The sequence below is a fragment of the Sebastes fasciatus genome, chromosome 4 (assembly GCF_043250625.1).
Source record: "Sebastes fasciatus isolate fSebFas1 chromosome 4, fSebFas1.pri, whole genome shotgun sequence".
Classification (NCBI taxonomy): Eukaryota; Metazoa; Chordata; class Actinopteri; order Perciformes; family Sebastidae; genus Sebastes; species Sebastes fasciatus.
The window spans coordinates 31,087,280-31,100,462 of record NC_133798.1 but is presented as its reverse complement, the minus strand read 5'-3'; the positions used below and the strand labels follow the sequence as shown (position 1 = coordinate 31,100,462).

General features: G+C 39.9%; 1 protein-coding gene and 1 pseudogene across 1 annotated transcript; both read right to left on the bottom strand.

The window, feature by feature from the left end:
• Positions 1–3,629: 3,629 nt before the first annotated feature.
• Positions 3,630–10,533, bottom strand: LOC141766612 (E3 ubiquitin-protein ligase TRIM21-like). The gene is made up of 2 exons (XM_074633580.1): positions 8,490–10,533; positions 3,630–3,905 (listed from the first exon to the last, which is right to left on the bottom strand). The coding sequence occupies exon 1, from the start codon at positions 10,246–10,248 to the stop codon at positions 8,605–8,607; it is 1,644 nt and encodes a 547-aa protein (XP_074489681.1). The 5' UTR covers positions 10,249–10,533; the 3' UTR covers positions 3,630–3,905; positions 8,490–8,604.
• LOC141766613 (E3 ubiquitin-protein ligase TRIM21-like) lies at positions 3,905–6,881 on the bottom strand (annotated as a pseudogene).
• Positions 10,534–13,183: the final 2,650 nt, after the last annotated feature.

The following is a 13,183-nucleotide window of genomic DNA, read 5'->3' as shown; positions in this document are numbered from 1 at the left end:
TCCTATTTTCAAAGTCAAGAGTGAACCTTTCGAGACCTTTGTTGCATGTCAGTCCTCATCTCTCTCTCTCTCTCTCTCTCTCTCTCTCTCTCTCTCTGTCTCTCTGTCTCTCTCTCTCTCTCTCCTCATTTCCTGTCATCTCTTAAAAGTTTATCTAATTAAAAAGTTTAAAATGATGAAAAAAAAACACCTTCACTACTGGGCTTGACTCGCTGTTTGTCATTTTCTCATTGAATCAGCTGCTTTGCATGTTACCTGCTTAGACTGCAGTTTGTAAACACACACACACACACACACACACGCAGCCAGTAACCTTGTACAAAGATTTATTTTTTGCAAACTCAGTAGCCAATTGTGTCAGAGCTAATTGAAGGCGTGAAATATGCTAATGAGTGTGTGGAGGCTGACAGATATTCAATGTTCATTCCATCATGCAAATGTGGAACAGCTGAATATTTTCCTGCTGTGTTTATGAATCAGCTGATCGATAAGTCATTTGTCTCCATGCTGCGTGTGTGTGTGTGTGTGTGATTGACAGTACCGTTAACAGATGACTTTGGCTTTAACAAAAACTGACCTACCTACAGTACAGGTAAAGAGGCACTGAATCCTGATTGGATCCTGCTGTTTGATTGATTGACAGGTCTTTAAGCCCACGTACCACCTGCACACTGACAGGCTGGTCTCATACACTGTTTGTAGTTATATCTACAAAAAGTAATGCACTGTAATTCGTGTTTATCCCATGAAATCAATTTGTGTGTAATTCACATAATTGTTAACCAGGAAATATAAAGAGCGGCGAACGCCAAGAAGAAAGTAAGAATATTTTTGGAAAACAACTTTTTTTTCAAAGTAAAGACATTATTGTAAGTATTTTTTAAAAAAAATTGACAGTTTTTAAAAGTGAATACCTTTTTTTTTTTTTTTTAAAAGATCACACATTTTTGGACATTGAACATGTTTTTGTAAACTCGTAACCTACGTACTTAGGTAAGGCCACCTCCGGAGTTATTTTAAGCCAAACCACGATTGTTTCCTAATTCTCACCAAGTAGTTTTGTTACCTAAACATAACTAAGTCGATCTTTTCCTAAACCCTACTAAGTAGTTTTGTTGCCTAAACCTAAGGAAGTTGTTTCTTGTGAAGATGGAAGTTTATTTTGGAAATTTACACGTTTTACTGGACATTTGTAGGAAAACGAATGAAAAAGGAGGAATAACTTTTTTGGAAGATACTTAAGAACACTGAAAACATGTCTGTTGACAAACTCTCTCCATGGTTTGGTACATCCAGGCTGCCGTACATGTCTTATTCTGTGGTACTACAAGATGTTTCTAAAAAACATTTAGGAGAGAAATAGGCATTATTGATTCATATTTGATCACAGTCTAGATTGACCATTTGATCGGCGTTTGCGAGTGATTGACAGCTGCCTCCGTTGAATGAACAGCCAATAGGAACGCTCTCTCTCTCTGAAATGACCTGTGATTGGTCAAAGTCTCCTGTCTAAAAACAGAGCCATGAGGAGGTGTAGAAGTCTAGTTTTATCTCAGAACACTTGAATTACAATATACTGAAAGGTTATTATGGAATTGTTGCCAAATGATGCCAAAAAAAAATTCTGCCTACTGAAGCTTTAAGTAAAAGTAGTAATACCACAGTGTAGAAATACACAAGTAAAAGTCATGCATTCAAAATATTAACATCAAAATATCCTTAAAGTACCAAAAGTAAAAGTACTCATTGTGCAAAATGGCCCATTTCAGAATGATCTATATCATTGAATTATAATTATTGATGCACTAATGTGTTCATCACTTTAAAGTTGAAGCTAGTAAATATTGTTTTCTCACTATATATACAGCTGGGTAGCAGTCAAGTCTTATATTTATCCATAACACAAATCACAAGTATTTGTTAATTATATTTTGTATTAATAATCTGAATCTGCAAAGTAACTAAAGTTGTCAAATAAATGTAGTGCAGAAAAAAAGTGCCTCTGAGATGTAGTGGAGTAGAAGTAGGAAGTGGCATGAGAAGAAAAGATTCAAGTAAAGTACAAGTACCTCAAGTTTACACTTCAGTTCAGTACTTGAGTAAATGTACTTGGTTACATTCCACCACTGCTAAGAGAAGCCTTGCAGCTCTTACTCTCAGCTGTCTTATCTATATTGATGCCGCAACTGTCTCCAGCGCTGACCGTGCTTATTAAGACGTTTTGTGTGGCTCTGTGATTCGGTGATATTGGCACCAATCGACCCTAGCATCCACTGGCTGGAGGAAGATGAATGGGGCATCAAAAGTTTGAACAAGTGATTCATTTGCACTTTAGAGGCGGAACGAAACCGGAGCGTCTGAGCTGAGAAACCCGACCGGTTTTGTCCCTAAAGAAAGTTCACTCAGAAGTTTGACAGAGCAGAACACAGTCTTGGTTCTCTGGTTCAGAGATGAATCAGGATAAGACTTTTATATTAATTATAGTATCTTTCCTCATTGTCCTTTGTCCTTTACATAGTATCGTCTTTACCTCTGTCTTCTGAGCTGTAATGTGATTATGTGTTACTATAACTGCTGATTGTCTTCTTAAGATGTTTGTTTTGTATTAATTGCTTGCATCATTTCCTGCTCTGTTCATCACTTTTAGCAGGCTGTCAAAGTTAACGTGATAATTTAACGCTGTTTTAACGCCACTAATTTCTTTAACGCATTATCGCAATCGATCTTTAGGTTTTAAAGCTAGAGTGAAGATACTGGTATCATATGAAACTATAAAACCTAAGGAATCCATCGGTACCAACCATGTCATACTAGCTTGTTAGGAAAGAGGATAAATAATGCGCCAAACTTGCATTACATTTTGGCAAGGAAAAACCGGAATGGCCATTTTCAAAGGGGTCCCTTGACCTCTGACCTTAAGATATGTGAATGAAAATGGGTTCTATGGGTACCCACGAGTCTCCCCTTTACAGACATACCCACTTTATGATAATCACATGCAGTTTGGAGCAAGTCATAGTCAAGTCAACACACTGACACACTGACAGCTGTTGTTGCCTGTTGGGCTGCAGTTTGTCATGTTGTGATTTGAGCATATTGTTTATGCTAAATGCAGTACCTGTGAGGGTTTCTGGACAATATATGTTATTTGTTTTGTGTTTTTAATTGAATTACAATAATACATATATAAATATATTTGCATAACGCAGCATATTTGCCCACTGCTATGTTGATAAGAGTATTAAATACTTGAATAATCTCCCTTTTTAAGGTACATTTTGACCAGATACAAACGTGCTGTTAATTTGTGATTAATTGCAATTAAATATTTTAATAGATTGACAGCCCTAATTTTAGTCTTTTAAGCTTTTAATGGCTGCTTCACATTTCCCCATCCTTCTCCTTTAATGATTGTACATGTTGTTTGCTTTATTGTTACTTTAATGTGACATCTGGCAGAGGGACTACTACAGGAAATTAGCCTTTTGGCACATTTGCTGTATAAGCACTATAAGATCATCATGTGTTTGTAGCATCGCTGTCCTGTGAGAACCACATATCTCTAAAAAGTCAACTTTTTTTCATGGTGAAATACTCAAGTATTTTGAGGTAATTTTACACTACTTAAGTTCAGTACTTGAGTAAATGTTGACCTAAAAAAAGACAAATCCAGTGGAAACTTTTTGTTTTTATTCCGTTGAGGATTTGTTCACTTTGTTCAGGTTATACAAACAGTCTGCAGAGAGATACAGAGAGGATTTAACAATCTTGCAGTACTGCAGTTATTAGAATAAATTTGACTACATTAGATAATATCAATCATTGCTGTAAAATCTGTGCGTTGTAGTAGTAAGTAGCAATGTGATGCATCAGAGAAAAACATTTACAGAAAAAAAGCAAAAAAACTAATTGATCTGAATCTGATGAATCAACAATGTATACACCCTAAATCATCAATAATATGCATTCATTACATTAAATGATAGAGAATATTTCAGTGTAAAATCAAATGGTTGTTCTACTCAGTGTGATTGACAGGAGAGATGATCAGGGGGGCAGAGTTTTTACCACCATAGTTAAGACCGGGACCAAAGTATGGGTAGAGTTTCTCAGTGAAGGAGCAGCCAGTAAAGGAGTAGATAAGAGCTGCAGCATCAACATCATAAAAGGAGACCAGACCCTTCTTATAATCCACAAACAGCCCCACCTTCTCAGGCTGAGACTTCAGAGAGAGACGGACTGAAGGGCCAGCAAAAGCGTAGTAGTCCTTTTCATTCCTCAAACACATCGTCCAGTAACCATTCTGAGGAGCCGCTGTGATGTTTCCCTTCCTGTTGATCGACTCTCTGGCCACTCCTAAATCCCAGTCAGTCTTTGCTTTAACCTGAACCTCGTAGTAAAACCTTCCTGAAGAGAAACTCTGCTTTGCTAAGACACAAGCACCAGTATCAAATCTCTCTGGGTTGTCTGGGAGATTCTTCTTTACATCACCATGTTTAACTTGTTTTCCATCATCAGACAGGATGAGGTCAGAATTTGCTGTATTAGGATCAAGTGTCACATCCACTGAATACTGCTGGACCTTCTTCAGCTCGACTTCAAACAGCTTCTTCATCTGTTTATTGAGCGTCTCCTCCAGCTGATTCACAGCTCTCACCACAGTCCCCTCATATGAAGGTGGACGGACGCTGACTCCTGTCCAGTCCTTGGCGGGTGGAGCAGCGTTCAGGGACGTGAAGCTTTGGAGGAGGTTGAGGTGGTCTTCAGAGTGTGAGAGCTGCACCACCTCAGTGCTTCTCTTCTTCAGCTCAGAGATTTCCTGTTCCAGCTCTTTGATGAAGCCTTCAGCCTGTTTCTCTGTATTTCTCTGCTTCTCTTTGATCGTGTCGATGAGCTCGGCCTGGCTTCTCTCAACAGACTCCTTTAGAGCGGTGAAGACCTGAACACCATCTGCTATCTCTCTGTCTGCATCTTCCTTACTGAGCCCCACTGAGTGTTTCATCTCCTGAATCTTCAGTCGTCTCTTCTGGATCATCTGCTGAATTTCAGCCTCTGTCTTCCCTAGCTCGGCTTTCTTTCCTTCATATCCTTCTTTCAGAGGAACGACATCATGTGACTTGTGGTCTAAAACAGTGCAGAGCATGCAAACACACATCTGGTCGGTCTTACAGAACAGCTCAAGCAGTTTATCGTGCTTCGTACACATCCTGCCTTCCAGGTTCTCCACAGGGTCGATCAGCTGATGTCTTTTCAGGCCTGACCTTGTCAGATGAGGCTCCAGGTGAGTCTCACAGTAGGAGTCCAGACACACCAGGCAGGACTTCAGGGCCTTCAGTTTGGTTCCTGTGCAGACGTCACAGGGAACTTCTCCTGGTTTGGCAGCTTGTTGCTCTGAGCTGCTGCTGCTGGCTTTCTGTTGAGCTGACTGTCTGAACTGAGCAGCCATCTCGGAGATGAAAGTATTGACCTTCAGCTCAGGTCTGGTGTAGAAAAGCTTTTTACAGTTGGGACACTGAAACGGGACATTAACATCCCAGTGTTGAGTGATGCAGGTTTTACAGAAGTTGTGTCCACATGGTGTGCTGACTGGATCAGTGAACACATCCAGACAGATGGAGCACAGAAACTGATCTTCAGTCAGCAGACAGCTGGCAGCAGACATATCTACACTCTGAGGACAAAAAACAAAACTGTAATTACATATCTTTTGATTATTTGTTTAATAAAATCAAACACACACAGTCAGTTGGGCTGGTAGTTTGCTTCTTTTTTTTTAGATGAGGGAGGTGGGGTCAGAGGGCTAAGGTTTAAGAGTCACGGTTTGCTTTTAAATGTAATGGTTGGAAAAGGTCAGCCTTTGCTTTTTATTTTCTCCAATGCTACCTACCTTTAGTGAGAATATAATATTATATCATTATTTATGGCGGAGGGGGGGTCATGGCTATTAGCTGCTTGTTAGTTATTCAAATAATAGTCAAAATAATAATAAAACTACAATAAACTGATCTGGTGTCTTAAGTATTGAAAAACACAATGTGATCCCTCCATTACTGTCACATCACACATTAAATAATATAATACTACTGCTACCCTGCTGCTTATATTGTTATTGAGTGAAAATATGAAAAAATAAATTTTTAATATTGAATTTACAACATGTATTACAATTTACTGTAATATATTTATCCATCAATTTACTTTATTATTTGTTTTATTGAAGCGTTTGAGGGAGCAGAGCAAAATAAAAATCTCCTTCTCTGTCTAAAGAGCGTTAGAGTCAGAGAGAGTCAGCTCGAACAAAGAGGGAGGAAGAGGAGGATCAGAGAGAGAGGATGAAGATACAGAGAGCAGAGAATCAGACACATTCGATGTGCAGAAGAAAAGATGGAAGCTACTGCTCTGGACTGCAGGACATTATATATATAATATAATTTCTCTCCACGGCCACCGATGGACCTCAGTGAAACATTTGCCCTGAGGGGAACTTCCTGTCTGAGTAGAGCTGAGGTTTGGAGTTCAGACAGGAAACAGGTCTGTGAATTAGCTCAAGCTAATGCTAGCTGTGACTGTATTCTGTCTAACCTTAACTAGCCGGAGTTCAGTCACTGTGGTTTACCTCTGTTTAGTATTTCTGGCAACATTTCCAGCTTGTTTTGATCTATTCCTTAAACAGATGTAAAACAGTCAGATTCTGGTTTGAACTATATTTAGTTAGTGCATTTAGTCTCTGTAGGTCAGTGTACTCACCAGTGTTTGGCAGAGATTCTGCTGTGTTGTTGATAAAAACCTGCTGGATTCAGTTGAATGTTTCTTTAGAGAGAAACAGAGAGACTCGTCTCGACTGCAGCTGTGCTGTCGCTCAGACAAACTTTCACTTTCATACCAGGAAATGTGACGCTGAAACTCTCCTCTTTCAGAGTTGCTCCACCTCTCAGTGGCCCGTCGCCAACAGGGAGTGGTGGAGGAAGTATTCAGACCCTTTACTGAAGTAAAAGTACTAATACCACACTGTGAAAATACTCCACTAAAGTCCTGCATTCAAAACCCTTACTGAAGTAAAAACATTTAAGTATTATCAGTCAAATGTACTATAAATACTTAAAGTAAAAGTATTCACTGAGCAGTAAAATGTTCCCTGTCAGTGTTTAACTATCATATCTGATGTTCCTGGATTAATATTACTGCTGCATTAATGTGTATGTTGCATTTTAACTCCTTTATATACTGTTGGGTAGTTTAATCTACAGCAATGCATCATGGTCTATAAGATCATCATGTGTTTGTAGCGTCGCTGTCCTGTGAGAACCACGTATCTCTAAAATGTCAGAAAAAACAGCCTGTTTTCAGCTTTTTGAGAATGCATTTTCCATCTGTTCCAAGAGGCTTTGTAAAGACTTTATTTAGCTTTAGAAGGATTTTCTCAACACATAAAGGAACAATTCATCCTTCAGTTTATCACAAACATTCAACATTAACACATCTGGAGATACCTGGTTTTCACTGGACAGGAAGGGGATGAATAGCTGTAATCTGAAAAGTAACTAAAGCTGTCAGACAAATGAAGTGGAGTAAAAAGTACAATATTTACCTCTGAGATGTAGCGGAGTAGAAGTAGCATGAAGTGGAAATACTCAAGTATTTTGAGGTACTTTTACTTTACTTAAGTTCAGTACTTGAGTAAATGTTGATAAAAACAAAGACAAATCCAGTGGAAACTTTCTCTGTTTTTATTCCGTTGTGGATTTGTTCACTTTGTTCAGGTCATACAAACAGTCTGCAGAGAGGTGGACAATATGAAATGACAATGCAACAGACGGTTGAGACAAAACATTTATTTTTCTCTGGTGTGTAAAACCACTGCAGCTGAATGTTTCATGATCACATTTCATTGATTAATTTTGTAAATATATGAATCAAGACTTAATCCTTAATTTACCTCTGAAAACGAATGGTAAAAACTATAACCCTTAAAACACCTTATTTTAAAAAATAATAAGGTGTCATGACTTTCCCCAGTAATTTCTGCCAATATGCAACACTTATTATATATATATACAATGATCAGACAATAAAAAGTTCTTAAGGTTGCACACAGACATTTTAGGAATGAGCAAATGCTTCTTGTATATGAGGAAAGTTGGGCCTCATTCACCAATATCTTTAATTTTTTTTTTATTTGTTCTTAACAAAGGTCCTAAGAAAAGTCCACGTCAGATTCACAACGTGTTCTTAGGCCTGATCTACATGTATACAGATATTGTTTTAAAGCTTATTCCTTATTAAGGAATTATAAATTACTTAAAAAGTTCTTCTTAAGAACGGTTGGTGAATGAGGCTCATTGTTTTCTGATGATTTAACAGTCTTGCAGTAATGCAGTTATTAGAATAAATCATACTAGATTAGATAATATCAATCAGTGCTGTAAAATCTGTGTGTTGTAGTAGTAGGTAGCATCAGGGAAAAATATTTACAGAAAAAAAGTTAAAACAACTCATTGATCAGAATCTGATGACTCAACAATGTATACACCCTAAATCCCCAATAATATACATTCATTACATTAAATGATGGAGAATATTTCTGTAGAAAATCAAATGGTTGTTCTACTCAGTGTGATTGACAGGAGAGATGATCAGAGGGGCAGAGTTTTTACCATCATTGTTAATACAGGCACCAAAGAATGGGTAGAGTTTCTCAGTGAAGGAGCAGCCAGTAAAGGAGTAGATAAGAGCTGCAGCATCAACATCATAGAAGGAGACCAGACCCTCCTCATAATCCACAAACACCCCAACCTTCTCAGGCTGAGACTTCAGAGAGAGACGGACTCTAGGGTCAGCAAGAGCTTTGTACTCATTTTCATTCCTCAACCATATCGACCAGTAGCCATTCTGAGGAGTCCGTGTGATTTGTCCCTTCCTGTTGATCGACTCTCTGGCCACTCCTAAAAACCAATCAGTCTTCCCTTTAACCTGAACCTCATAGTAAAACCTTCCTGAAGAGAAACTCTGCTTTGCTAAGACACAAACATTAGTATCAAATCTCTCTGCATTGTATGGGACATTATTCTTTACATCTCCATGCTTCACTTGTTTTCCATCATCAGACAGGATAAGGTAAGGATGTGCTGTATTAGGATCAAGTGTCACATCAACTGCAGACTGATGGACCCTCTTCAGGTCAGCCTCAAACAGCTTCTTCATCTGTTTAGTGAGCGTCTCCTCAAGCTGATTCACAGCTCTCCCCACAGTCCCCTTATAAGAAGGTGGACGGACGCGGACTTCTGTCCAGTCCTTGATAGGTGGAGCAGCGTTCAGGGACGTGAGGCTTTGGAGGAGGTGGAGGTGGTCTTCAGAGCGTGAGAGCTGCACCACCTCAGTGCTTCTCTTCTTCAGTTCAGAGATTTCCTGTTCCAGCTCTTTGATGAAGCCTTCAGCCTGTTTCTCTGTCTTTGTCTGCTTCTCTTTGATCGTGTCGATGAGCTCGGCCTGGCTTCTCTCAACAGACTCCTTCAGAGCGGTGAAGACCTGAACACCATCTGCTATCTCTCTGTCTGCATCTTCCTTACTGAGCCCCACTGAGTGTTTCATCTCCTGAATCTTCAGTCGTCTCTTCTGGATCATCTGCTGAATTTCAGCCTCTGTCTTCCCCAGCTCGGCCTTCTGTCCTTCATATTCTTCTTTCAGAGGAACAACATCATGTGTCTTGTGGTCTAAAACAGTGCAGAGCATACAGACACACATCTGGTCCGTCTTACAGAACAGCTCCAGCAGTTTATTGTGCTTCGTACACATCCTGCCTTCCAGGTTCTCCACAGGGTCGAACAGCTGATGTCTTTTCAGACCTGGCCTTGTCAGATGAGGCTCCAGGTGAGTCTCACAGTAGGATTCCAGACACACCAGGCAGAACTTCAGGGCCTTCAGTTTGGTTCCAGTGCAGACGTCACAGGGAACTTCTCGTGGTTTGGCAGCTTGTTGCTCTGAGCTGCTGCTGCTGGCTTTCTGTTGAGCTGACTGTCTGAACTGAGCAGCCATCTCATAGATGAAAGTATTGACCTGCAGCTCAGGTCTTGTGTAGAAAACCTTCTGACAGTTGGGACACTGAAACGGGAACTTAATATCCCAGTGTTGAGTAATGCAGGCTTTACAGAAATTGTGTCCACATGGTGTGCTGACTGGATCAGTGAACACATCCAGACAGATGGAGCACAGAAACTGATCTTTAGTCAGCAGACAGCTGGCAGCAGACATATCTACACTCTGAGGACAAAAAACAAAACTGTATTACATATCTTTTGATTATTTGTTTAATAAAATCAAACACACACAGTAAGTTGGGCTGGTAGTTGGCTTTTTTTCCCCAATGAGGGAAGGGGTGTCAGAGGGCCAAGGTTTAAGAATCAGTTTGTTTTTAAATGTAATGGTTGGAAAAGGTCAGCCTTTACTTTTTATTTTCTCCAATGCTACCTACCTTTAGTGAAAATTTTATATAATATAATTATTTATGGTGGAGGGAGCATCATGGCTATTAGCTGCTTGTTAGTTATTCAAATAATGGTCAAAATAATAATAATAAAAGTAAAATAAACTCATCTGATTTCTTAAGCATTGCAGTGATCACATCCCAAGCCCTCTGCTTTTGTTAATATCATAAGTTAAATCTGTAAAATAATAATAGAATTCAATTTGAAACACAAAAAACTAAATGCGATCCCTCCATCACCTCCACATAATGCATTAAATAATATGGTACTACTGCTACCGTGCTGCTAATATTGTTATTGAGTTAAAATATATATTTTTAATATTGAACTTAACACATTCATTACAATTTACTCTGATATATTTATAGAGTAATTTACTTTATTAAATGTCTTATTGAAGCGTCTGAGGGAGCAGAGCAAAATAAAAATCCCTTTCTCTGTCTAAAGAGCGTTAGAGTCAGAGAGTCAGCTTGGACAAAGAGGAGGAAGAGGAGGATCAGAGAGAGAGGATGAAGATACAGAGAGCAGAGAATCAGACACATTCGATGTGCAGAAGAAAAGATGGAAGCTACTGCTCTGGACTGCAGGACATTATACAGTGGAGGAAATAAGTATTTGATCCCTTGCCGATTTTGTAAGTTTGCCCACTTACAAAGAAAGGAACGGTCTATAATTTTAATGGTAGGTTTATTTTAACAGTGAGAGACAGAATATATACAGAAAATCACATCATATAAAAGTTATAAATTAATTTGTATTTTATTGTGGGAAATAAGTATTTGATCCCCTATCAAAACATGACTCAGTACTTGGTGGAGAAACGTTGTTGGCAAGCACAGAGGTCAGACGTTTCTTGTAGATGGTCACCAGGTTTGCGTACATCTCGGGGGATTTTGGTCGACTCTTCTTTGCAGATCATCTCCAAATCTTTAAGGTTTCGAGGCTGTCGCTTGGCAACTCAAAGCTTCAGCTCCCTCCACAGATTTTCTATGGAATTAAGGTCCGGAGACTGGCTAGGCCGCTCCATGACCTTAATGTGCTTCTTTTTGAGCCACTCCTTTGTTGCCTTGGCCCTATGTTTTGGGTCATTGTCGTGCTGAAAGACCCATCCATGACCCATTTTCAGTGTCCTGGCTGAGGGAAGGAGGTTGTCGCCCAACATTTCACGGTACATGGTCCCGTCCATCCTCCCTTCGATGCGGTGAAGTCGTCCTGTCCCCGTAGCAGAGAAACACCCCCAAAACGTAATGTTTCCACCTCCATGCTTGACGGTGGGGATGGTGTTCTTGGGGTTATAGTCAGCATTTCTCTTCCTCCAAACACGGCGAGTCGAGTTGATGCCAAAGAGCTCGATTTTGGTCTCATCTGACCACATCACCTTCTCCCAAGCCTTCTCTGAATCATTCAGGTGTTCATTGGCAAACAGACAGGCCTGTACATGTGCCTTCTTGAGGAGGGGGACATTGCGGGCGCTGCAGGATTTTAAACCATTACGGTGTAGTGTGTTACCAATGGTTTTCTTGGTGATTGTGGTCCCAGCTGTCTTGCGATCATTAAGAAGTTCCTCCCGTGTATTTCTGGGCTGATCCCTCACCCTACCTACCCCACGAGACGAGATCTTGCGTGGAGCCCCAGACCGAGGGCGATTGATGGTCATTTTGTGTTTCTTCCATTTCCGAATAATGGCACCAACAGTTGTCTCCTTCTCACAAAGCTACTTGCTGATGGTCTTGTAGCCCATTCCAGTCTTATGCAGGTCTACAATCTTGTCCCTGACGTCCTTAGACAGCCCTTTGGTCTTGCCCATGGTGGAGAGGTTGGAATCTGATTGTGGACAGGTGTCTTTTATACAAGTAATGAGTTGACAGTTGTCTTTTATACAGGTCACAAGTTGAGATTCGGAGTACTTTCTTAAAGCGAGAGGACTAATCTAACCGGTCTGTGGGGGCCAGAATTCTTGTTGGTTGCTAGGGGATCAAATACTTATTTCCCACAATAAAATACAAATTAATTTATAACTTTTATATGATGTGATTTTCTGTATATATTCTGTCTCTCACTGTTAAAATAAACCTACCATTAAAATTATAGACCGTTCCTTTCTTTGTAAGTGGGCACACTTACAAAATTGGCAAGGGATCAAATACTTATTTCCTCCACTGTATATATAATATCATTTCTCTCCACAACCCCCACGGCCACCGATGGACCTCCGTGAAACATTTGCCCTGAGGGGAGCTTCCTGTCTGAGTAGAGCTGAGGTTTGGAGTTCAGACAGGAAACAGGTCTGTGAATTAGCTCAAACTAATGCTAGCTGTGACTGTATTCTGTCTAACCTTAACTAGCTGGAGTTCAGTCACTGTGGTTTACCTCTGTTTAGTATTTCTGGCAACATTTACAGCTTGTTTTGATCTATTCTTTAGACAGATGTAAAACAGTCAGATTCTGGTTTGAACTATATTTAGTTAGTGCATTTAGTCTCTGTAGGTCAGTGTACTCACCAGTGTTTGGCAGAGATTCTGCTGTGTTGTTGATAAAAACCTGCTGGATTCAGTTGAATGTTTCTTTAGAGAGAAACGGAGAGACTCGTCTCGACTGCAGCTCTGCCGTCGCTCAGACAAAATTTCACTTTCATACCAGGAAATGTGACGCTGAAGACTTCCTCTTTCAGTGTTGCTCCACCTCTCAGTGGCCCGTCGCCG